Source organism: Halichoeres trimaculatus, unplaced genomic scaffold, assembly GCF_033239565.1.
Source record: "Halichoeres trimaculatus isolate MK-OKI-2021-1 unplaced genomic scaffold, fHalTri1.1 fHalTri1_scaffold_12, whole genome shotgun sequence".
NCBI classification, from domain to species: Eukaryota; Metazoa; Chordata; class Actinopteri; order Labriformes; family Labridae; genus Halichoeres; species Halichoeres trimaculatus.
This window is the reverse complement of record NW_027437190.1, coordinates 15,756,143-15,782,800: the sequence shown is the minus strand read 5'-3', so window position 1 is coordinate 15,782,800 and position 26,658 is coordinate 15,756,143. Positions and strand designations below refer to the sequence as shown.

At 40.2% G+C, this 26,658-nt stretch overlaps 1 protein-coding gene across 3 annotated transcripts in view; it reads left to right on the top strand.

The window, feature by feature from the left end:
- Positions 1 to 22,189, top strand: part of aplp1 (amyloid beta (A4) precursor-like protein 1) — a 42,278-nt gene extending 20,089 nt beyond the window's left edge. The window contains exons 2-17 of one of the 3 annotated variants that reach the window (XM_074682979.1): positions 9,413 to 9,592; positions 10,475 to 10,604; positions 12,547 to 12,659; positions 13,136 to 13,329; positions 13,423 to 13,631; positions 15,013 to 15,140; positions 15,961 to 16,035; positions 16,130 to 16,288; positions 16,434 to 16,562; positions 16,996 to 17,095; positions 17,203 to 17,370; positions 17,501 to 17,521; positions 17,625 to 17,692; positions 17,775 to 17,840; positions 17,960 to 18,103; positions 19,273 to 22,189. In XM_074682979.1, coding sequence (XP_074539080.1) covers positions 9,413 to 9,592; positions 10,475 to 10,604; positions 12,547 to 12,659; positions 13,136 to 13,329; positions 13,423 to 13,631; positions 15,013 to 15,140; positions 15,961 to 16,035; positions 16,130 to 16,288; positions 16,434 to 16,562; positions 16,996 to 17,095; positions 17,203 to 17,370; positions 17,501 to 17,521; positions 17,625 to 17,692; positions 17,775 to 17,840; positions 17,960 to 18,103; positions 19,273 to 19,374 — 1,986 coding nt within the window. In that variant the 3' untranslated portion in view covers positions 19,375 to 22,189. Of the gene's footprint in view, positions 1 to 9,412; positions 9,593 to 10,474; positions 10,605 to 12,546; positions 12,660 to 13,135; positions 13,330 to 13,422; positions 13,725 to 15,012; positions 15,141 to 15,960; positions 16,036 to 16,129; positions 16,289 to 16,433; positions 16,563 to 16,995; positions 17,096 to 17,202; positions 17,371 to 17,500; positions 17,522 to 17,624; positions 17,693 to 17,774; positions 17,841 to 17,959; positions 18,104 to 19,272 lie in introns of all 3 variants that reach the window. The other 2 variants (XM_074682977.1, XM_074682978.1) reach the window with 2 other exon arrangements.
- Positions 22,190 to 26,658: the final 4,469 nt, after the last annotated feature.

Below are 26,658 nucleotides of genomic sequence, written 5' to 3'. Positions count from 1 at the left end.
GCTGATTAGAAAGACATGGGTCTTAACCTCGTGAGGAGGGCCCACTCTGGCCTTGTATACACAGACCCTGGTGGGAGCAGCTCTGAATAAACAGTCCTAAATAACCACAGTCATGACACGGTTTACACTCCTGGCCTCCAGATCAATGGAGTCCCTTGCAGTGCTGCCATCTGACATGTTCTGTATTTGAGGCTATACTTAAAATCAAATCAAATATTGGGCGCTGGTTTTGGCTGCTGTTTTAGACCGTGATGAACCCTAGTGATTATGGAGCCATCTGCTCCCAGTGTGCCCAGCTGGAGGCTGGACTACTGTAATCTGGACTGATGAAGGCTGCATTAGGGAACAGCAGCACTGTTTGCACATCTCTGCTTCCATAAGACTCAGTTACTATGATGGTTGATCAGTTTTAGAAATTATAAATTCAGTTACTTGTTCAATGAGTCACTCCACGGTCGTATGCGGTTTACAGGAGGAAGCTATGGAACAGTACATCAAACACAATGCAATATTTTCCGCTCTGCCCATCAGTCTCTTCTTAATAGGAAATTAATGGCTTCAATTAGCCATTAGTCAGTGATGTAGAATATTGAGTGTCAATGTGCAGACCTAGCCTTGCTCAATCTTCCTTTGTCCCCTTTGCATCATGAGAGTCTGGCACACTAATGCTGCTGCTTTCTAATAAGTACATGCCACACCAGGAAGAGGCCTGATGGAGCCTATGAATAATTAAGAAGCATGATTACAATGATGAACGCTACCAGATCTATCTGGCCATTTAGCACCGGCCGAGGGAGGGAGGGAGGCCAAACAGCAGCGTGTCATGCAGTGTGTGAAAGCTGTTAGGGAGGGAGAGGGAGACAGAAGGGTTATCAGGGATAGGGTGGCTTTGGGTGGATCAAGCTTGGCCTTGAGAGGAGGAGGAGGGAAGCGAGAGAGTGTAAAATAGAGAAGAAGTAAAGGAGGGGCCCGGAGAGCAGGAAGACACCCACTATTTAACCATCTGTGCTGCAGAGGGGCACAAAGGCGCACTCAGGAAGGCCTGTTAGTGTGAATATGCAAGCCTCAGTGTGCCTTGTGCAAATGTGTTGTGCATCCATGACGCCTATTTGTGCATGGGCGTGTTCTCTGCACGAGTGCTGGAAATTTGCCTGTCCAAATGAAATACTAATTGGGAACAAACCAAACTGACTGGGCCTTTATGCCACTATGACTCTGCTTGTAGTTTGGATCAGCAGCAATGTGGAGAACCATGCAGTGCTTCATTTCGGGAAGCAGCAACTTTTAAAATGAAATTTTCATAGAAATTCTACAATATGTGTGTATCTCAAACAAATGTACAATTAACTTGTCAAATGCTGCTGTCCAGAGCCTTGTCACTTCTGAACTTCTTCCCAGCCTGATGGCATCCCATGGCATTATTTCATCATTTGGCATACTATGTTTACGGTTGAGCCTGACAGATGCACCAGAGGATATTATGTATTATGATGTTATATGTCTATCTATAAGACAAGATACGCCTTTATTCATTCAACAGGGAAATTCAGAGTCATAGCAATACAAAAGCACATGTTGTAAAAATTCAAGGAACATTTAATTAGAATAACGTAACAAGTGTCACTAGAAAACTAGAAATTATGTCCATCACATACGATAGATTGTCCATAATTCTCCAGTCAGTCACCACCTCCACACGGTTCGCGACTGAGCTGACCTTCTCCATCAGTCTGTTCAGCCATACTCTCCTGTATCCTGTCCACCCACAGAAGGTGAAATCCTTCCACTGTGGCGACCGTGTCCAACATTAGCTATGTCTGTTAACAGCATGCTACTTTTCTCTGTGGTATTACCTCTGGTGCTGACTCAGCACCTCTAGCTCTTTCATTTTAGTGGAGATAAATCTTACATTCCTCCCTAGAACCAGCACATCATCCTCACCTCCTCCTCCATAGCTTGCGGGGGAACATCAGGTCTAGCACCAGCTAGCATCAGCATGCTATAGCTGCTAACAGCTGAAATATCGTGTGTGCAAACAGTGCAACCATGTAGGATCAATGGACACACTCACACTGACAAAACAGTGAAACCACTGCAGGAAATACAACCAGTTTGATCCATGACCAACAAATGAGCCGTAAAAGTAAAATAGTAATGCAAGAGCAAAATACAAAGATAACTAAAAAGATAAAATAAAAAGTGGAAAAAATAACAATGAGGAGAGAGCTGTCCATAAGGGGACTTTTTTGTAATGTATCGTTGCAAAAACAACTTTTTTGTACAAGTATTGTATTTTTTAGTTTGGATGTCCCAGATTCATGTTGCTGCCTGGGGATTGGCTCTGCAGAGGTAGAGAGGGCTCTTAAACAGTGGGGAAGTAAGCTGTGCACCATGTGTCTTTGGCCCAGAGTCTTAGTCCCTGGAGTCTATGTCTGCACCACAAATCTACAACCTAAAACAGAAAATGTAAGATGATAAAAGAAGTATCAGACAGGTTATTTAGAAATTGAAAAAGAAAAGAGCAAGAATTGTCTGAGACGATAAAAGGTGAACTGACGCTAGAGGCTTCAGTGCAAACGCAGCTGCAATCATGACATGAATTATGGCTTCCTGCACATCAGCACTATATTTCACTTCAAGCCTCTGATGCATTAATGGCATGTGTCTTACAAAAGGTGACAAATGATGGGGGCCTCCTCCTCTACACCCCCACCCTCAACTTGCCAGCCACGGCCAGGAGATTGCATCATTACAGAGGATGATGTCATCGTGCTACTTGAGGGGGGAACAGGTGCTAAAAATTTAATTAGTACAGGGTGGAAGCTGCTGGAGGAACATGGAAATGTACTGCCCTGGCCAAAACCTAGCCCTGACCTACGGAAGTGTTTATGTTAATGGATCATATCTGATGTAGGCTTTGATTTGGTAGCAGCACAATTTCCATACAAGGAAGAACAATTAACCCGTATTATGACTGCGTCAGCTGTTACTGGCTCTGTGGGATCACTTAGTTTCCTTGTGATGCTTTCTGCTACAGTGACTGTGAAGGTACTCGTGTGTTTTCAAAGAGAAGCAGCACAGTCCGTATGTAAGCAGAGAGGCAAGAAGAGGATAAGAGATTATCAAGGGAGTGAACAGAGGCAGAGAACCTGGTGAAAAGTCAGAAAGCCAATCGATGCTTATATCACCGGGTCGTTTTTAATGATGCAGCGCGCTCTGCAGTGGAGAGCGGTCAGGCCTCTGGGCTGTCTGCCTGTTCGGCCTCATCAGCACTAGGACATGATATGTGGAACTCATGGTGGTTAAATAGTACTTCCTCATCAACCTCTGAACCCCTTCACCTCCCCCTCCATGCCTGGAGACTTGAACCTGCACAGCTGCTTCAGCACACTTCAGTATTTTCTCACTGAGACGTGGAGAATGACTGGCGGCTTGTTCTTTATTGGAGAAGATGTGTGATTGTTGACAGATTGTAAGGCATTACTGTGAAGCCAACTGGATCAGTGTGCTTCGGCTGCTGATGGAGGCTGGGAATATTCAGACTTTCATTGCTGTGTTCACCGCTCAAGAGTTTAAACACTCCAAAGTGTAATTGGCTTCAAAATGGGAAATGGGTACCCCGATGCAGGCACACAAGATCTCTTCCTGCTTGTTTTCAGTCCAGAGGGAATTACAGGAATAAACTGTAAATAAAAGAACATGAAGGCGGGGGGGAGGGGGGGGGGGGGGGGGGGGGGGGCTTAATGGAGGCAAAAGACTCTGATTCATTCACAGTTGTCTTCTACTTTTAGCTGACAATGAAAGCCTTATCCTTGACAACAGAAGACAGTGTTACTGATAAATCTGCATCACAGACTATAAAACATGGATGTAGTCTCAGTGACATCATCCATTGGTTTCTGAAGGAGACGCACAGAGCCTAACAATGTTGGACACTGTGTTGAGAATTCTGACCCTAACTGACTTTAGATCAATCTAGGAACAGGCAAAGAGGTGGAGGGCTTAAGCTTCCTAGCAAACAGATTCAGCTTCAGTAGCATCAAAAAAAAGTGTCAAAAAAAACACTCATATCATGTTTAGCTTTTCTGAGTAGAGACGTTAACTATACAGGACAAAACTTTTTTCTGTATAAGGAGATAAACTTGTTTACTTCTGCTGAAAATGTGGGTGTGTGGGGAACTTCCTGGTCTTTTGCAGCTGGGGTAGGATTACTTTAAATTGTGATTTAAGACAAAGAAAAGTAACTAAAGATTAAAGCAAATGAGATTTTAACACAACCAACCTTTTCTAAATTTAAATTTAGGACTGCCAACCTAGCCAAAAAAATTTGGACAAACTCCTGTTCACTCTCCATCAACCCTTTACCTACTGTGATTGCGCCAGGGTTATATTTACTTTTTACAGAGTGTTATTACTTTTACTCTGTCACCATTTGTTCATTCAGAAGAATTCAAACAGCATTGGACCCTTGAGTCTGTGCTTTCCAGCAAAATATGATTCATCAAGGTAATCAAAAGCCTGTGAGCTCTGCATGCAAAATGATGGAAATATCGTGAAAATGCTGAAATGCCTCTGAATACCGTAACTCCTGGAGTTTTTGCCCAATCCCCAAAATTCCAATGCTGACAGAGAGCTGGGAAACTTTGCATTCTGTCAATTACAGCGTTCTGTCTCACTAAACTCCTATAAAAATCCCCTTCTTTTAAACTGCTAATACCGTCATACCATTTGCAATAATCATTTACCAGATGTTAAAATTTAAGTTTTTGTACCTCTGGAAAAAGGGGCCAAAGCACTGGGGCAGAATGCATTTTCAAACCATTTTACAGGCATGATAACAAATATGTCCAGACCAATTTTTAGCTTCAGTGGGTAAATTAAAGGTCTCAAAGCAGTTTGAAAAATGCTTTGATGTTTAAAAGAAAGCTTCCTTTTTCAAGAAAATAACAAAAATACAACAGTTGAAAAAGATACTCTTTTAAATAAACTTATCATGACTGATCCCAGCAGCTTAGTGAGGCAGTACACATCGATCCGTGCCCTGAGTAACACCATGCTCACCGTGATGACATGCATGTTCAGCAAGTCAGTTTCTTCTGGTCAAACACAGTCTTGCCAGATGTTTTCCAGTTTCCCTTTCAGACTGTGTTTACAAGTTTTTCAAGATTTTTTTTTTTTTTTTTTACACAGAGTTTCACAACCAGTCTATTCAACATGATGCACTTCGTACATAAAGGCGACTAACAGCAGCATTTATTTCCTCTTTCTTGTAACAAAAGGCCTGACGCATTTTGTACAACAGATTGGGATGTTGCTGTGAGAATATAATGAGAGAGTACAATAAAACACCTACAAAGGCATCGTGTGGCATTCACACAGCAGAGCTGAGTGGGTCTGTGTGACGTCACCTCCTGAGTGATGTTTGTGTGATGCTTCCATGCAGCCCAGGAGGAGGAGGAGGAGGAGGAGTGATCACACGCCAAACTGGGTCAGAAACAAGCAGGTTTCCCCCGCTGTGCAGGCCAGACGAACAGAGGAGCTGATCTTTGAGCAATATTTAATGCAGAGGTTATCACGACAGGGAGATCTAATCTGCTCTCAGATCAGTTTGGAGATTGTGTGTGCAGCCTGGAGGTCAGGGCCCCGAGCTCCTGATGGACTGCTATTGATTGAGGGAACGTGGCGATACAGTTGCAGTCGCTCAGCATTGATTTTCTGCAAGTGCAGGAGTGGAGAGCAGGCAGAAAGAGAGAGCTGGACCAGGGGGAGCTGCCAGGTTATCTTCTCAAATATCCGGATGTTTTTTTTTTATTTTCTCTTTGTGGTACTGACCTTCCCTGAGTCAAAGAGATACGTCTGTGTAAATGTTGGCTCAGCAGCTACACTAGATGCACAGTTTCAATAGCTCCAGCAACTTATACAACATCATGACAATCAAAAAGCTCCATGTCAGCACAGATTATAAGTAAGACAGTCTTCACCTTCAATCAAAGAAAATTAAAAGCAGCAAGAGGTAAAAGCACAGGAAGGAGAGAAAAGCAAGTATTTTTGGTGAGAATTTACTAACTAGGAATCAAAAATGAAGAATTTTCAGAGAGCATGATATACTTTTTTTTTTTTATTTCTGAGTTTGTTTTTCTTTCTGAGAGACACAGCTGTCTCCATTCACTTACCTGTGTGCTGATCCTTATCATGCTGGGACTTGAATGTATCCTGAGATGTGTAATCCATCACTCTGGAGATGTCAGCAAGCGCTGACAGCCAAAAACTCCAGAGTTGGCTGTGAAATTGTGATGATTCAGAGAGCAATTACATTGTAAAACCACAAAATCAAACAATCAAAAATTCATCACAGAGCAAAATGAATAAGATCATTTCCACAGTTAAATGGTTTATGTTCTAAATATATAGAGAGAAATCTTTCCTGGGACATAAAGCAGATTTCAGCCACACCTAGAAGTAATTTATGTTGAAAACACTAACTTCATACAGGCAACAACCCTGGAATGATTTAGGAAAAAAGTCAACTTAAAATGTGTGTGTGTGGGGAGGAAGCAGCATGTATGTAGGAAAAATGCATCCATGGATCAAAATTCCCCTACGGAAGTGGTCAGCAGTAATGAAAAGTAGATCTGCAATTTGTAAGAATTCTGCTTGGACCTGCAGAAACACAAACTCCTCTTAGTGTAATTATAATGCAAAGACTGCTCAGGGCTTATTATATTTATTGTACATTTACTCAGAGGCTTTTATATATTTATTTGATCCTCTATGAATTTTAATTAGGACTTCAAACACTTGAGCCCGGGTTGGCCAAAGCGGGGCTTCCCTTTGATCAGGCATCACTCTCCCACTTTTTCTCTACTCCATTTCTTCCCTTTGGGCATCTTCCTTCTAATAGGCTCAGCGTCGCCGGTCCTGTCTGTCGTCATGGGGTCTATCTCTCCGTCTGTCAGCGCAGATGAAAGGATGTGAGATATGTGAAGGGGCCCTTGGGGAGCAGGATGCCTTTTGATGAATTTCAGTGTTGGACAGTAAACATTATGGGAGCTCTCTGACATGAATGTAGATGTCAGAAAATGCAAGAAAAACCTACATCTTGTCTTTGAACTGAGTGTCTTTTGTTAACTTTCCCCAGCGATGACTCAGCCTTTCAGAAGAATATTAGATCATTTTGTACTTTTTTATCTGGAGGACTCCCGACCTATTTTCTGCTCCTGCAGATGAAGTCCTTTTCTGATCAGTTTATAGAGCTTTTTTTCCTCTCTACCTAACCCTCTCTTTCTCTCCCTCCCTCTCTGTCTCAGTTATGTGTGTTAATGTAGTGAAGTGGCCCACCGGTCAATGAGCTTGTATTAACACCTGACTCCCAGCCCTGGCTGCTGTTTGTTCCTCTATGTGGGGTCCCGTGGGCCCTCCCAGGGCTGAGGCAACATAACCCAAGATCAATAACAACATCTACAAGAAGGCAGCTGGAGAGAGGGAACAGTTTTTACATAGTCTAACATACCCTTCTTTATGTTTCTGCAACATTTTCCTCTTCACATTACATATTTGCCAACTTTTGACAGCTGTCAGGACTTTAAGGAAACAGGAAGTTTAGGCCATGAGTGAAAATTTGAAAAAGTCATTTTGGACAAGCGAGACAGTAGCAGACAACAGTGTGGTGCTGATAGAGAGTATAATGTTAGCCAAAGTGATCAAAACAACAGACATTTTTTTAAAAAATCTGTATTTGAACTTTTGCCACTACAGTGAAACAACATCACAATCTAATCATGTCCTGAGAACTATTGTGAGCAAACTGCTGCTGTTTGATGAACTTAAACTCCTGTCTTGTGAAAGAGAGGTAGAGTATTTTTCTACGATCTAAATCTAGCCAAATAAAACATCACTTTTTGTGAAAGTTGAGGTAAGGGTTACTGCCCAAGGGATTGATTTTATCATCTGATAACACAAACAGCCAACCTGAGTTTCATATTTTGGGCTGGCACCCGGGGTGGTCAGTTGTACTCTAAAGGGGGCGCCTTCTCTGCACACCCCTGCTTATTGACACCAGTACTACTTTCACTTTCATGTGCAATAAAAGTTTTCATTTATTTCTATTGCGGTAAAGGGTGATAATGTGCACCATTTAAAATGCATACCTTTTAGCTATATGTTTTCATTACTGATAACTGACAGTTTAAGTACCTTCATCATCATCTGCTAAGCTAACCTACTTAGTGTATTTACTTTATCATTCTTCTGCTGTCATTCTGTTTTTTTGAGTGCATTTGCATGTAACCCTTACACTCCTATTATTGTATCAACAGCACTTAAGTTATGCACAGGGCTTAACTTTTTTATACTACCACCACCCATTGTAAGTTTTTTCTTTCCACTGCTGCCATTGATAAACAGTATAAATCTGACCACCATAACATTTGTTTTGTTGTTGCTTTTTTGTAATTGTTAATCCACCAGGAGGTGCAAGTTTTTTATATATTCAATGCTCATATAAAATCACCGTTGTCTTCTATTAATTGTCAAATGTATTGTTTTACAAAGGAGGGTTACAAAAATATGAAAGCATATTATTTCTTACAAAAGTTATTGACTTTCATTCCTGAACAGAAGAAAGTGTTTTAATGGTTAAACGTTATTTTTGATTATTTTCTGACTTCCCAGGGAATTCCAGTGTGCCGGCTCAAATTTGGGAATAAATAGTAAATTCAGTTTAAGACTCTTCACTCTGTTTCAAAATGGTACAGCACAGAGAATTCACTGAGAAAGAAAGAGTTCAATTTACATCTACTGATGATGCTGGCTGATTTTTTATACTGATTGTTAATATAGGTGATCTATTAAAGTAGTTAAGCACTGTGCATCTGATGTTCTGTTGTGTAATTGTATAACTCTACACGTTTAATGAAAATTTGGTCCTGGAATTTCCTTCACTTTTCCTTTTTTCTTATTTAGATGAACACCTTTTTTTTTTAAACCTGCACTGTTTGGAGAGTACTGGTGGCTGAAATTCAAGTCTACATTTTTGACTCTTTATCGATATAATGGAGAATCTCTCACTTTAGTTATCTTGCCTTTTATAAATCTTTCCTGACTTTTAGTTTTTCAAACCTTTCTTTGAAGCCTGCAGTAGCACTCGACCCTCCTGTGCATTACCTCCGTCTCCCTTTCTCTTCACTCTGACTTTAATGTTGTGTTTTTTTGTCTTTCGATCTCTAGCACCTATCCTAACACTCATGCTCAAATGTTTTAGAGAAAAGTGCAATTTCAGAATAATATGCTATCCTACCATCCCTGGATCAGCTTCAAACACAATACTGTGTGCCACTTTGTTTGTATCGACTCCTCCTTACCTCACCTCTCATGTGCCTCTCCCTCTTCTCTCCCCCTTCCCTGTGCTCTGCAGGCTCTGGCCATGAACGAGGTGAACGGGCCCATCGTCCAGGTGGCCGAGCCACAGATCGCCATGTTCTGTGGCCGTCAGCTGTTGCACATGAATCTACAGACCGGCCAGTGGGAACCGGATCCTCAGGGCCGCCAGGGCTGCTTCAAAGAGCCCAGTGAAATTCTGTCCTACTGTCAGGAGGTACAGTCCTGAAGCTTTCAGGGGTGGAAACAAAAGAAACAGTCACGCTAAATGTTCAAACTGTTTTTAAAAGACTAAGAGTAAAACAAGACTTTGAGGAAATCATGTAAAAGAAGATACAAATTTTGTTTCTTAATTTGGTTTCTCTTACATCTCTCCTTAAATCTATATATTCAATCATATATAGTGAAGTGATGGTGGCCTGTTGGAATAGTTGGTTATTTCATGTGTGCCACCATCCACCCCCTCCCCCTCTTCTTGATTTATTTGTGTAAACTTATACATTATCTTCTGTCATGTCTGTGAGGTGATCAGTGGTACACAACTCCTATTCATACTTCTCCTTTAGAGGTATTTACTTGAGGTAAAGGAAACCAAGTGCCACCTGGTGGTGAAAGTGGATATTGCAGGTACAGGGAGAATAAACTATAAGCCTGAACGTAAAGCTGCTAATGGGATTAGCTGACACATTGTGCATCTGTGATGAGGTTTTTTTCTTTTTATGTATTTAACTTAACATGTTCAAAAAGTGAGTCTGTGCTTCAGTAAGTAACCTCAATATTTGAGACTGATTTTTTTAGACCTGGATTTTCTTATAAATGAACTTTGGTATTCCAAGTCTACCATGGCTGCAGCCAAAAGCCTTTAAAAATAAATAACAACAACAACAAAACATTTTATAAGTAGTCTGCATGATTATTTCCCTTGTTAGTCCTCTCCCCACTGACTGTGTCCTCCCCTCTCTTCTTCCCTCATCCTTCTTCATCCCTCCAAACCTCTTCTTTCACCATGCTCCTCCTGTCCTCGGCACCCCCCTTCTGTTCTGTCAATCCATCGACCTGTTTCTGTGTCTGTCTCCTCTGCATGGACCTATTCATCCAGGTGTACCCAGCGCTTACCATCTCCCACATAGAGGAGTCCAAAAGACCTGTCACCATCCCCTCCTGGTGCAAGAAGGGCTGGGGCCACTGCCAGACACACTCCTTCATAGTGCTTCCCTACCGCTGTCTAGGTAAGAGAAGACACTGACCAAAGATAAGAAGAAGGAGAAGACAGGAGTGTGATGAATGAATCCAACAATTCAAACCAGACTTTGCAATTATATTATTTTTTATATTATTATTATTATTATTCGAACAGAAGGCTTATAATGAAACGTAAGACATAAGTGAGTGAGTTCACTGTCTGCAAAAGACTTACCAGCTGTTTGAATCCATGACGAGCTAATAAACTTTACTTTTGTGCAGTATTGTGAATTTTGATATTGTTGTAATTAAAGGTAGGGTCTGAAAAAAAAGGAGTCGACTTTTACAGGAATATTCCTGCTCAGTTGTCTCTTCCAGGCCTCTAAAAGTGCGAGTTAGTTTCTACGTCTGCTTCAACCCTCTCCTGCTCTTCTACCTCTGTGTTGAAGTTTTGGATGTATCGTGATGTTTCTGGGCAGGGAGTAAGCGTGGTTACATCAGCCAATCACAGAGTGCCTGTTGCGTATGTGACTTTGCGTGTTGATTAGTAAGTGCTATTTTAAGAAGCTATTTAGAGTGGAAGAAAAACACCAAAGTGAAACAAAATGCCAAACAGATAAAGGTTTTTTTTTACCAAACAATGAAGCTTGGCTCAACTGTCACTCGCTTTCGGGCACTTTGAGAGCAGCTCAGGGCTAAGAGTGACGCGAGTTGGCTTTCTGCTAACCAGGTACGTGTAAGATAACCCAGTGATCAGCTTGTGCTAACACCCCAAATCTGGTGCACAGCATGAGTCTCTCCCACGTAGAAACGCAATGCTGCAGGTGGTTGCTGGGCTGGTGAATGTGTTTTGCGTAGTCACGATCAGAGACTGTGGTGTGAGCTGCTGCTGGCACTGATCCAAGGAGGTAGCCTGTTTTAGCCCTGTTTGAATTTTGTGTTTACAAAAATAATATTCCAGTAGACCCTACCTTTAAGTATGAGCAACAGATACTGAACATCACCTGATTCTGATTATCAGATTACCCGGCTGAGGTGAATAAGGCTCAAACAACTTTTTTTCCAAAAAGCCATGAAATATTTTTCCAAAGTTTTTCAATATTTTTTACTTAAATTGTTCTTAAATGTGAAAAGGCCAAGCTTTTTTTTTTTTTTTTTTTAGTTTTGAATTTTACCCCAAAACACTCTTTTACAACTTTTGTGATATGTTTGCGCTGAGTAAGAGATGTCATAGAGTATGTAATAAGAGTACTGTCTCAGGCATGTAGTTTTCTTTCTTTTGTCCATAAGATAAAACCAAAACAAAGAAGTCACTTCATGATCTGTATACTGAATAACACAAACTCTCATTTGTGCCAATTGTTTAAAGCACTGATATGAGGCCGGATGTGCAGTTACACAGACAGCATTAGGAGAGAAGCCATGCCTGCCTGAAGCCACTAGGGGGGCGGATGGGCTAACAATGGATGATTAAATGAATGAGTAATAAACAGTGAGTCAGCCTGGATTCATGGCACTTTTTATTCTTGTACACAGTGCTCTCAAACTGGCTCCAGCTTGTTTTATTCCTGCAGCTCTGCCTGCTGTGTGGCTCCAGCCTTCCCTCCATATATGAGCCTTTAATATCATCAACAGAGCTGAGTGTGGGACTAGTGTGATAGAAATACAAAACATGAACCATGAAACATTTCTCTTTCTTTTTAGTTTGTTATATAAAACCAAGTGCTCATTTACATTTATGATCTATGTGATAAATGTTTGATAAACATTTTCACTAAGGTACTCTCTGCCTCAGCTGCAGTTTGTCTGCTCAAAGTGCCGCTACGTTACACATTTATGCTCACTGTCAGTCCTGATTTATACACCAAATCCCCAACTAACTCCTGTAGTGCATATTCCTGATTTCCTTCAGACTCTTCGCTCTAACTAAAGCACAGTCTTTTTTGCTCATTGTTCACCAACTTCATCTTTTCTTCATCTCTGCTGTAGAAGGCGAGTATGTGAGCGAGGCTCTACTGGTGCCCGACCGCTGCCGTTTCCTCCACCAGGAGCAGATGGACACCTGCGAGAGTTACGTTTACTGGCACAACATCGCTAAGGAGGTGAGAAGGGCTGGAGTTATAAAAATTTTAATAGTCCAATAACCTGTTTTTGAAAAGCACGAATGCGTAAAAATTAAATGAAGAAATGTTTTCTGCCACATAAAGGAAGAGGAGGATTTTCCTTTTGTACATTTGTAAATTTGTAACCCTCGGTATCAGAATGAGCTCTCTGCAGTGAATTCAAAGCTCTTTGTTTAGTGTGTTGTAACAGCTCTTAGCAGACTAGACATGTTTCAGTGGTTGTGTTGTGCATCATATCACACTAATTTGTACGCCTACCTGAGGTGTTTGTTGCAGAGGAGGCTCTTTCTATCTCCTCCTTTCAGTTTGTAATACTCAAAGAGAAAACTCACCAGTCTGACTCATTTTACTGAGAATTCACAGCATTTCTTTCACTTTTGAACATTAAAATAATACTTTACATTTCACTGTACAATGTGGTTTGAAATCTGTGCATCCACATGTTTGGCGTCTAGGAATGTGCTGCAGACAATCTGGAGCTCCACAGCTACGGGATGCTGCTGCCATGTGAAGATCACTTCCGTGGGGTTGAGTATGTGTGCTGCCCAGGCAGAGGGAGCTCCACAGGAAAAGGGGAGACGGAGGAGAGAGACCCCCCTGCTGGTCCTCAGACCCTCACCTCCCAGTCGAACGGAAAATTCAACTCTATGTAAGATGAATCAGCCTGATCCCACACACTGGTTTGAGGGTGAGAGACTGTTTGACGTTTTCAGACTGTTCCACTTGTTTTGTTTTTTCCCAGCACCAAAGTGACACCCCCCACTCCGAGCCCTTCCCCCGACACAGATGTGGACGAAGCTGATATGGAAGAGGAAGATGATGAAGTGATGGAGGAAGAGGAGGAAGATGATGAAGAGGAGGAAGTTGATGAGGAAGAGGTGGAAGAAGAGGAGGAAGAGGAAGCGATCGCTGTGAAAGATCCAGAGGAGTACGAATACCCCATTGACTCAGGTCCGTACCAGACATCAGACTATCTGGACTCCTTCTACTACGAGAAAAGCCACAAACCTACCACCTCCGCTCCTCTGATGAAGGGCGACACCTGTGAGTGTGCCTCATTCTGTCTGTGAATACTGCACTCAAGGTGAAGACACAGTGGTTAACGAAGCAGTCAGATGACTAACAACTACGGGCAGAGTCACTCCTACTCTCTCAGTCTTGATAGAGATTAACTGTACGTGTGTCTGCACTGTTTCAGCCAGAGGATGGCTCTGTTTAGCAGTGCACATCGAAACTCTCCCTCCATACCTGAGGTAGCTCTCAGATTTGACTCAGTTGTTCAAACATACGAGTACAAACAAACCCCAGCCCTCAGTGAGGTTTAGAGCAGTGTTGAAGCTAATGGAAAAAAGTTGATCAACATATTTTTTCTTTTTGGAAACAGTTAAATTTATCATCGTGGTAACATAGAATGTTGCTTTTTTTAATCAATTCTTCCTTTTTAATGTAAAATTTATTATTATTAGGGAACTTTAACACATAGATAACACAAGTAGAAAATAAGACAATGTTAAGAGTTTAAGGCGTTAATGTGACAAAAAAAAAGTTCATGGGAAGAGGAAACACTATTGGCTCTAAGTCATTTTGATTTTTCAATGTTTTGTATGACCCATTAATTAAACAAGGCCGGCCATTTTATAAAGATTGTAGCTTTAATTTTTACAAAAACATGTGAAACAAATGTGTATGCCCTTGGTTTAGATCTCCAGTCCAACCAGGCTGCTACACACTCCCAGTTAAAGCGTTTTCTGAACTTGTCCCAAGCAAGTCTCAAAGCACATTTGTAAAACTCACTGATCTGATGATTCATGGACTAATCTTTTCACATTTTTACATGTGATGTTTATATTTTTTATCACTAATCAGTGTTAAATGTTTATTAAATACAACATTAATGAATGTACCGGTCATCCTGAAGTGATCCTTTACTGCATGTTATCCCTACGTCCCTACTCCCCACATTACCTGTCACTCAGCTTTGTTATTGAATGAAGGCAAAAAAGCTCCATGATAACTCTTTATATTATTTTTTTATAATAATAACATTAAGCATGTTATTATTTTGATAGATATAAAGTGAACCAACTCTTCAGAGATGATATCACCCAGAAGAACAGAATCGTTAAATCGTTTGGATAATCTTCTGTGTCTTATCTTTGGATGAGTTAAATGTTTAATATTATAATGTATATTAATACATTTTAGAGATTATCTGTGTTTTTCTATGTCCACGTACTTATTTCCTCCTCCGTCTGACAAGAGATTAAACGGTCTTTGGCTCTTGCAGTCTGACCGACAGTTACAACATCTGTTTTCTGTCTTCCCCCTCTAGTGACTACACCTCGGCCCACAGATGGTGTTGATGTTTATTTTGAAAAGCCAGTGGACGACACTGAGCACGCCAACTTCCTGCGTGCCAAAACAGACCTGGAGGAGCGCAGGATGAAGCGAATCAATGAGGTGACTTTCATGGGGCAATGAACAGGCTAATAGTTTTTTTGGCAGGTGTGTCGGACTTTAGACAGCTGATTCATTAATGTGGGATACGCTCCCAAATCTAATTCCCAGACAGACAGGTTCACCGCCCTGTGCATGTTTTACCTGCACGCAGGCGAGCAGATCAATGCTGTACAACAGGAGTGAAAGTGTTATCAGTGAACCTGACGTTCACTTTACTGCGGATGTGGAGGCAGGGTTTCCTTCATAGTGGAAGTTAAGGGTTTATTTATCACTACATATCTGATCAAGTTAGCGTGTGAGCGTCTGCCTTAACATGGTTGTTGCACAACTTTGAGAACTGTAACTTTCGGCTGTGGTATCACATATCAAAAATGAGATGTTTTCATCATGTTCGAGCCGTCTGGCTCTGCAGTTCTTGTTGGCACCAAGTCTTTGCAGATGCACGATTATGATGAGTGTGTTTTTCTTCCATCGATTGACATTCAAAACAGGTCTGCACCAGTGTCTGCATCGTGGTGTTTCTTCCTCTTTTACTCACCATTTCTCATAGTTGTTGACATGTCTTATCCTGTTAAAACGCTGAGGAGAATGATCAACCTTTAGCTCTTGAAGTTTCAATTTTGGTTCTTTTAGAAGAGTTTAACTGGAGGCTCATGATATTTCAGTTCTCACTTCAGAAAAGGAAGGTTGCACTGTTTTGCCTTGTGAACTTTCAACACCGTCAACTTATAGAAAGTACAAACGTACAGCACCGCTGTGCTCAATTTAATACTATGTTGGTGAAAGGGATGCTTTTAGTAATGTTCCTCTAACCCTTCAGATCATGAAGGAGTGGGCAGAAGCAGACAATCAATCAAAGAACCTGCCAAAGTCAGAGCGACAGGCCCTGAATGAGGTTAGTAAAAATCCTCTGTTGCTTTTATTCAGTAGTTTAAAAAAAATCTACAAAGGTAATGTCTCACCAGACTGACTGCTGTCTCCTCGTTTAGCACTTCCAGTCTGTGCTGCAAACTCTGGAGGAACAGGTAGCTGGAGAGAGGCAGCGGCTGGTGGAGACTCATCTTGCGAGAGTGGAGGCTATACTCAACAACAACCGTCGCCTGGCCCTGGAGAACTACCTGACTGCTGTACAGTCTGATCCTCCTCAGGTCAGTCAGACACGAGGAGAGAGGAGGGAAATCAAACCAAATGAAAAGTTCCACCTTGGAAAAATAACATTTGTTTTTGAGACTCCTTTCTAATATGAAGTGTATTGTTTAGAGAGTATCTCACTGTCTGGTTTGTGTCCTGCAGCCGGAGCGTGTGCTGCAGGCTCTGAAGCGCTACATGGCCGCAGAGCAGAAGGACCGCAGACACACACTCAGGCACTACCAGCATATTGTGGCTGTCGACCCCCAGAAGGCTGAGCAGATGAAATTCCAGGTGTGTGTGTGTGTGTGTGTGTGTGTGTGTGTGTGTGTGTGTGTGTGTGTGTGTGTGTGTGTGTGTGTGCTTGTGTGTGTGTGTGTGTGTGTGTGAGGCTTCTGACTCATTCTCCTGCACACACCTGTGTTGCAGAGATGTGAGTCTCCTCTCTGTCCACTGTGAATATACAGGACATTTTGTACTGAAGACAGTACGTGACACAGACGAGTGAATAAATAGTGAACTCTCAGACGTGAACTAGCTGCATGTCTCCTTTTCATTAAACTTTGATCAAAGCTTGACTTCAAAGCCAGCTTCAGACATACAACTCAATAAAACATGTTTTCTTCTCTGATCTAAAGACCTGTTAAATTTAGACGTCTATTCTTTCAACACTGTTATCTCTTTCTGATAAATATCTGGATGTTTCTTACTTATATATTTTTTGCAGGTGTACACTCATCTCCATGTAATTGAGGAGAGGATGAACCAGAGCTTGGCACTGCTCTACAAGGATCCTACTTTGTATGAGGAGCTGCGCGATGATATCCGTAAGCTCCACCTCTGTAACCATCACTTGTTTTGAATTCAGCTTAATGAGTCCATTCAAAGACTGATGTTTTTCCTGCTTTGTTTTTTCTTCACCCGTCACCTACAGAGGAACTGGTCAAGGCAGAAAGAGGAGACATCAGTGAGCTCATGACCACCTCCTTCTCTGAGACCCGCACCACAGAGGAGCTCCTGCCGGCTGAGAGTGAGGAGGAGAAGGATGATGAAGAGGAAGAAGAGAGGGCCTTCCAGAACAGGCCTTATCCTCCCCGCGTGGGTGAGTCTCTTCATAAGCTTTATCCACACACCTGAAGATCTAACATCTGTAGCTCTACATCCTGGTTTAAAAGCTGTGTGAGTGGATGTTTTAATTAAAATGCCTTCTTCCTCTCATTTCTCCTCTACAGACCTGCAGTCTAACAAGAAAGGTGAGCTGTTACCTTGAGTCATCCCTGATTACGAAGGATACACTATTTATTTTATTGCTTTTCAGCTCAACTAAATGCTGTATATTCCATTTGTCCTTCTCAGTGCCTACAGTTGATGAGTACGATTACACCACGTCTGAGAGGGGCCCTACCTATGAATATGAGGAAAAGGTACAATGGTTCAAGGCTTTAAAATATATACTTGTTATACAAACATTTTCTTTTTAATGATCAGTCCCTCCTCTCTGCTTAGATCAACACCTCTGTGGAGCTCAAGCAGGTAGTCAACAAGCCTCCTGAGATCGAGAGAGATGAACTGGTGAGGCTGAATTTAGCCATCGTTGTGCTCTTATGCTGAGAAAAGTCCATTTTTTTTTATCTTTCTAGAAATAAACCTTTTTCTTTTCCATGTGCTCAATGCTTTCTTGTTTTCTGTAGCAACCTGATGCCCTGGAGACATTTAACCGTGGCGCCATGGTGGGGCTGCTGGTGGTGGCTGTGGCGATTGCCATGGTGATGGTGATCAGTCTGCTGCTGGTGCGCAGGAAGCCATACGGCACTATCAGTCATGGCATCGTAGAGGTACGACTCCAGATCAGCTTTTTATTAAAGCTGATTGTGGTCAGAGCTGAAAACCCCATTATTTTTACTTCACTGCTCAGAGCCACACAGTCGAAACCAGGGGTTGGCAACCTTTAACACTCAAAGAGCCTTTGGACCCTGTGTACTCCAAAAAAAGAAAGGGCTGCAGATCCTTTTTAAGATGTAGAAAGCACTGCATTTATTGTTATTTTTTTTAAATACTTCAGAATTTTTGCAAAGTTTTTAAATTTCAATTTTTGACTTTTTTCAAGCTAGGAAAAAAAAACAATTTTTTAAAGTTTTTTTTTTTTTTAATTTCATTGTTTTTTTATTTAATTTTTGTAAAATTTTGCAAATATTTAAATTCCATTTTCTAACCTTTGCATTTGAAATAATAATAATAATAATAATATTTTTTTTGCAAGTTTTTCAAATTTCTTAATTTTTAAAACTTTATAATTTTTGCAATTTTTTTAAAAAAATAAAATTTCTTTGAAAAAAATTACATATCTGCAAATGTATTAAGAATAGAATTAAACACCACATGTTCAATTTTACAAACACAAAAAATATTTGTCTAGATAATTATTCACTAGATTTTTACTTTGTGTAGAATTTTATACACATTTTGTTTTTATTGTGAAGATAAAGTAGATTTTGTGGCTCCTGAATGAGTTTAATCCAGGTGAGCTGAGGCAAAATGGCTCTTACGATGGTAAAGGTTGCTGACCCTTGGTCTAAACCAACAAAGAACAAAGTTATTTAAAAAAAAAAAATTCTGCTGTAGGCTAACCAGTAGCTAACATTTACTTGGTGAAAAGTTCTGTGCCTTAGAACCTGTGTTCTGTGATAACCCCTGGCAGGATACCTTGTAATCAAGTTATAGTTTTGCCATATTTGCTCGTACATGTGGGCAGTAAACATGATGCTATAGCCAGCCTGGACCAGAAAGCAAAGAAATAAAGTTTTTTTATCAGGTTTGGAAAGAACAAAATCACAAGGCCATAAATAAAGACCGAAATAATAATGATTAAATTTCATTCTTTTTAGTCTCAAGAGGACATTTTTAAATGTCGTCTGGCTCACAGGCTTATTGAAAACAACAATCAGTGACAAAACACTTGTTGCCTTTTAGCGGATAATAATCTACGCCTCTGTTTTTCTCGCAGCAGGTCGACCCCATGCTGACACCTGAGGAGCGACAGCTCAATAAAATGCAGAACCACGGCTACGAAAACCCCACCTACAAATTCTTTGAACAGATGAACTGAGGTATTGGGGCTGCCAACAAGTCATGCCTGACCACTTGTTTTGTCCCCACCACACGTCTCCTTCCTGACAGTGTCCCAGCTACACTCCCAATGACAGTTTAATGATGTGTTACAAACATGAAGTAACTGAGTAAGTCGAGGGTACGTCCCAAACCCCATTGTAAATGACCAACAGCAACCTATCATCATTACCAGAATGTGAATAATGTGATAAGATACACACTCACATCACACATACGTAATCTATTACTCCTCTGGGTTACAGTCTCAGCATTGTTCTTTGCATGAGCGATGCTGCAGTGCTTCATTTACCCTGAAAACCATCCCAGTGGCATGACTTGACCTGTTGCCCCTCACTCGAAACTGAAGCTGAACGGTGCATAACGCTTTAGAGTATTTATTTTTCAGTAGTAGTTTCTTTGTTTGAACCGTACCACAGTTAGATATACTGTATCTGTGTAGATGAGTGTGAGTGACAGCCTAGTTAAATTATTGTGTAAATCGCAAATAAAACCAAGTCAGGGAGGGCAAACAACAAGCTAATGTGAGCTACTGTAACATTTCACAGCACCTCTTTTACTGATAAGATTAAGTGAGCATGTGAATTTGTGAGGCTTCACTTAAAAACACAGACTCAAAAAAGACCACGTTAGACACATCAAAGCGCTGTGTTCTGATGCTACAAACATGTTTTTACTTTTACCCTGAGTAGACTATGAATTAATCAGTGAAATATACCAAATATTGAGCTTATAAAGTCAGTGAATGAGTTTGTTTTCTTTGTACTGGCACCTAAAAAACTGTAAAACAGAAAAATCAGAAGTCTGTTATTTTAATGAAAGCATGACAACTTGGTGTATGATGCTGCTGTATTTATTTGTGTTGTTCTCGTCATTGCTTTTGAGAAGTCAGAAACGTCACCGTTCAGAAATGGACACTGTAAATAACGTAAGAAATACATACTACTAGATGTAGACATTTCTATGATTAATTTGCATCGGTGTAACGGAATAATACATAAAAATAGTACATTGTGCTGTAACGAGAAGGAGAAACATTTTCCTAACATGGCTGATTGAAAACGGACTGTTGTTAAAACCAGCACAAGACAATGACACAGTTACTTCTTTCTGAATGTATTTAAGGTAGACGTTGAGATCCCATCCTCTTTTCAGTAAACGCATCAACCCCCGTGAGTAGAGTGAGTAGTGAAGTCGGACACATCTAGACAGCAGACAGACGACATGCCTGATGCCCTTCTCATCACTCCCTGTAGCAGTTTTCACAATTGGCAGGTGTGTGTGTCAGAGCAGAGGAACCTGAAACTTGGGTGTGTGGAGTGTAAAGAGAACACAGCTATAGTCATGTGAAGTGTCAGTGTGTGTATCAAGTCTTAAAAACAGACCACACTCAGGCGTGATAATAGTAAGACATGCTGTAAGTCTTAAAATCTGCCACTTTGACATATTTGGGCTTAACATTGAATGTCAGTACTCTAAAGATGCGATATTTAAGTTCCAAGCTTTTCACTGAATGACTCATTGTAGGTTGTCATGTTTATGATCAACATAGTACCCTGTATAGGTAAGTGGAAAAGGGACTGTCCCTTTTTTCTAGCTGATTGTTAACTTCTTAATGTCTGAGTTGATTTCTGTTAGCCTCTCAATTCTGTCAGACCATATCCACTGAAGAGGGTTTTACTGTGGGATGTTGTTTTTCTTTTCATCAGTCTTTAGCTGTGTGCTCTATTTAAGATAATCCAAACCAAAATCAACTCATTTTCCACCATTTAGAACCGACAGGCGTTTGCTTTAAAAGCCTATATCTGCCCATTTTGGAGGAAAAGTCATTTATTCATTAGTTGTTTTTTTTCTTTCTTGTAAAGTTTGCTTTGTAATGAAGCAAAAAGAGAAAAACAACTTTTGCTCTCAGAGTTCTGATTTAGCATCAGTCCTCTGTTTCTGTGGTAAGGCAGGTGAGTTGCAGGCTGTGGTTGTGTTATGACGGGCGAGGAGAAGCCAGAAGCCCTTGTATAATTTGTACAGCTACGTTAGTGAATGAAAACGTTGTATGTTCACAGTTTAAGTCAGTTGATCTTGTAATGAAACTACTGAAACCATAGATGAGAATAAGCTTGCCTGTGTTTCCCAAACCACTGAAGGTCCTACCAGCATTTAGCAGACGTAGAAAGGTGTATACTGTAGTTACTCAAATCACATTTGTACGTACGTCCTCTGTCAAATTCTAGACTTCTTTGTTGGTCTGTCCCCTTATTTCCCCGATGAAATATAAACAATGTTATTGAGATTTTAATTGCTGCATTATTGCCTTTTACAATGCTGTGTTTTGGATGTAATTATTCTGTATTTTTTATTTAAATGTAATAATCAGTTGGATCAAGGGTCATGCTTTTCACCTGTAATGTAAATCTAGAGGCTTGTATTAGGAAACAGTGACACATTTATAACATTTAGAAATGTGACATAGAGACAGACATTCGGCCTCTTCCTAATTGACAAGGGGTGGCACAAAGCACAAGTAGAACCAAACGACTCAATTTGTGTGCAGGTTGATAAATGTTAGCTATTTATTGCGTCTGTCTGATTTCAATTACACTGCATTGATCCTTGAAATGTTGATAGCATCATTAAGAGAGAGCTGTTCTTCATTTTCATTCAGATCTTTAACCAAAGACATGCTCCACAAATACACAGACAGATGCCAATTTGGAAAAAATAAAGTTCTCTGTTGTGTAACTGTAAATCTGAGAAATTAGAACTGGACAAGCTAATAAATAGTGTAATAAAATGAATGACCCATTACATGAAGTGTCTGTGCTCATTGAATCCCAGCTCCACATGCTTCACATCTAAGCTGGCCCCCACAGTGGTCAGGGGAGTGTGACCCGATCTGGGGTCATTGTTAGCGATTGTTTGCTCACATATCACTCAAGTTAATGATGTAAACAGATTATTTTACCTCTCTCCATTGTGCTTGAGCCTCCCTGATCTGGAATCATTTAAGTTTCTGGGTCAGACTGCCTCCACTGAAATACCAACAACAACCAATCAGAGGAGTATATCATCAACCAGTTACAGCATCGGACATGGCAGCCAACACAAACATTACCATACAAATGAGAAAGAAGACCAGCTCATGGCTGAATGTGTGTGGTCTCCTCCAATTTTGAAATGGGTCAAGGTCTAAAAGTTTTCCAGTGTTTGCCTGGCCTAAGCAAACTGACACCATATAAGTTTGATCAGGAAACTTCTGTCATTGTTTAATTTCTTTGAAGCTGCATGCAGGAGACACAGATTATCCATGATGCAAACTGAGCCTCATGGTGAAAAAGCCACATTCAAATCACCTCAACCACACTGGAAAATCCTCTTTCTCACCTCCTGTGTCTCCTCAGTAATTTCTTTGGAAAAAGAAACTGAACTTTGACTTTAAAAATTCAACATTTTTGAGCCACTAAATGGCCAATAAGTTTACAACAGTGCATATAATGTATTATTTTAAGACCTGATCATGTTTTACTAATAAGAAACTCATTTTTGTTCATGTGTTAATACAGTCGCGAGAACCTGAAGCTTCTACACGATGATGAACAAGATTAAAGACATAAAGGGTTGGACGATTCAAGTTCCTATGATTAGGTTTGTATCATTTGAGACGTCTCTAGTGGATAAAGCAGTGCATCTATTCCTAATGTACAGTCAGAAAGCTCATTTCTGCAGTATCTTATCCAACCTTATCTGACATCTACCCTCTTGCAGCAGATTTAGGCTTTAAAAATGACATTTTGAAAAAGGCCCTCTTCTAGCTGACGGTCTTGTTTGCTTTTGTACTGAAAAAACATCCAGCACAGAACTTTAAATAAGTTTAATTAATATTCAAGCCATTGTAAGTAACTACCCTGAACTTTATGTGGTGTAATAAGTTAAGGCTAACTGATGATGTGATGAGGGAGTTAATTTCCATACTGTCTTTTGCGTCATTCCACTGGTTATACTTAGCTGAAATCAGACATTAATTTGTGGTCTTGTATAAATATCAGTTGATCTGTGGAGAAAACGACTGATTGACTACTTGAAACTGTTCCCAAGCACTTGTTCACCTGACAGTCAGAAGTGTAGGCGGGCCCCATACTTCCTTTACCCACAAATTACAAAGAAGTGTCAAGCCCCGGCCCCAAAGTTCACTTCTTCTAAACCACAACACTGACGGGTAGGCCTTCTCACTGCGATTACCGTGAAAAGGCTCTGTGGCTGTACAGTGACACTTGTCATTGATGCCTCCTGTGCTCACCACTCATTTTGTTCGCAGTTCCACTGAAGCTGACTGCTTACACTCAGCCACTGTGGTAACGTAGGACGACTCACATTAACCCAGACTCTTTATCACACCACATTCTGAGTGTGCCTTCGTTTAGTTCAGTAACACTTTGATTCATTCAGCAAAACAACAATATGGAACCCTTGAATGTGCAGAGATTAAAACGTTTTTGAAGATAGATCAAAGGTTTGGTTGCATGACACATGCATACATGGTAAACTATGAGAAGAGTGGGTGCTAAAGGTCATGCTAATGTCAGATCTGCATGGGCCTGTACAGTTCGACACCTCAGTGAGTCAGCATAGATGCAGGAGAAGGGGGCTGCATGCTGATGGTTTAACTGACTGAAGGGGGCTAGCAGGTGCTGAGGAGTGTGATGAGGGGGGCTCACAGTCTTGGTATTACTGGTAGGTGAAGCCCTGTCTGTGTCCAACCCAAAGGGCACCAAGTGACATTTAGGTGATGCTATGATGCTGTTTTTTAGAGGAATAGATGACATCAGACTGTCCAGTGACCTGAGCAACACTTTCCTGTCAGTATTAGCATAAAGCAGCTATAACTGAGCCCCTTGTGTCTACATACCAATAACACACTAACGCACTCATATAAACATATAACCACAATGTTATCATGTCATTGTTCTAAGAAGAAAGGACCACCTGAAAACCACAACCACTGAAAATGGATCAGTGACCCACCTCTGTTTAAACAATGAGAAAACTGCTAGCTGCTCCTTTCTAAGTGCATCAACATGGCAAACTTGTGACATGTAAACAGACAAAGAAAACCACAATGTATTTTACACCTAAAGGTGACAGCAACCTTTGTGTAGAGTATTTTGAAATGCAGCACATTTGGATTTGAGTTCCCAGTTAGAGTGAAGACGCAAGTTACATTTCACTGCAACTCTTAACTTTTGTGTACTCAAAGTGATGAAACCTTAAGTCAAACACATGATGTCACAGATTCATTCATTCATTCATAGAAAGCCCAGGGGCAATCTTTGATAAAAATGAAAGTGTATAGCTTTGGAGTTTACACTATCTGAACTCATGACACAGAAATACCTTCCCCTTGTTAATGTAGGCAGTTTACCAAAACCCCCTTAACCCCTTACTGCCTGAGTTAATTAACAATGATAAAAATAAATTAATTTCCTGTGTTTTTACATTCTTACAGATGTTAAATTAAGTGGAAATTGTTAATTTGAGTATGGTATAAACAATAGTTATACCTATGTTATATAAAATATATAGACATGAGAAATTCATCACCTCATTCATCACTATGTTGTGACATAGTGGATCTGATACGATCTTTGGTTTGTGTAGAATATGAATCAATAGGTCATAATGAGATACTAAGGTCAATTCAGCTGCATCAAGACCTGATAGGGTATGTCACAAATTAGTGACAACAGACATCAAGGGGTTAAAGGTAGTAGTAGTAATAGTGGTAGTAGTAAAGTTTATTTCAGACAAAATAATAACAATAACAATAATATTATTAAAAATATTGTAATAATATTGATGATACTAAAAAAACAAAAAAACAGATGTTTAATATACTTTCAATATCCAAAAAGACTTGTGTATATATGTCTTATTATTTAACCTTCAAAGAGATTATTTGGGGTAAAAACTTTATGAATCCATAAACATGGCATGCAACTGTTAAGTTGATTGACCGTCCTATGGTTTATTTCAATCAGCCAATCAAATTTGTTATCCATGATATATAATCCACATAGACCCAACATTTATCCAGTATTAAAAAGGACCTGTTAGAACAGAAAGGAACCAGCCACACACAAGAGCCGCTGATTGACAGCCATCTGTTGCAACAATATAGGCCAGAGAGTGGGTTAAAGAGAGGGGCAGAGAGGGAGATCGTGAAAGTGACAAACAGCAAACATAAGAGACCACAGAGACTTAAACGGCTGGGCCAAAAAAAAAAAAAAAATTGAAGCAGAAGTGGACAAACTTATATTAAAAATTATTCTACATTAATTAAAAAAATACATTAAATTAAATTAAATTAAATTAAATTAAATTAAATTAAATTAAATTAAATTAAATTAAATTAAATTGAATTATATTAAATTAAATTAGATTAAATTAAATTAAATTAAATTAAATTCAATTCAATTCAATTCAATTCAATTCAATTCAATTCAATTCAATTAAATTCAAAAAATACTTTAGTTGCTGTTATGATATTATGATGATAGGCAACAATAATACATAGAAAACTCTGAGACAATTGCTACAAAAACTTTGGAAAATATATAGTACAACATGCAATAATGCTACATGGGGGAAAGGGGAAAAGGAGAGAGATAGAAATGAAGAGATAGAAACTTTAGTGTCTTCTGTTGGCGGTTTAAGCCCATAGAAGTATAACTTGATTGATTTAAGGCAAGCACAAGTCAGCCATGACCAAAGGCTTTTATCAAAAAGGAAAGTTTCAAGCCCACTCTACCTTGTCCTTTATTGGATGGGACGGCTGTAGAGAGACCGTACGTGTGGGGTGTAGAGAGTGGTGGAAGACACTCGTGAAATGCCCAGCTACTGCTTGAGTGAGGACTTTAGCCTTTGTATTTAGAGCATATGCTTAAAACTGCTTGACAGAGCCCCCTGAAGCCAACTTTTCAAACAAGAGAACAAGAGACTCCTTCTGAAAAATAGTAATAATCTAAATAACTAAAGGCTCACACTATTTCAGGTTTAAAGCTGATGACTCTCAGCTCTAAACCTGGTAAACAAACTTCTAGTTTGAAACAGACAAAAATATAGGTAATGGATATTTTTATCATCACATGGTTGCAGCTTGGGGTCAGAGGATCAGGAGGTTGGGGGTGCACTCCTATAGCCTCCTGTCCATGTATGCTGAAGTGTCAACACTTAACCCCTCTGCTGTGCTGTCAGTGACATTAGTTTATACTGA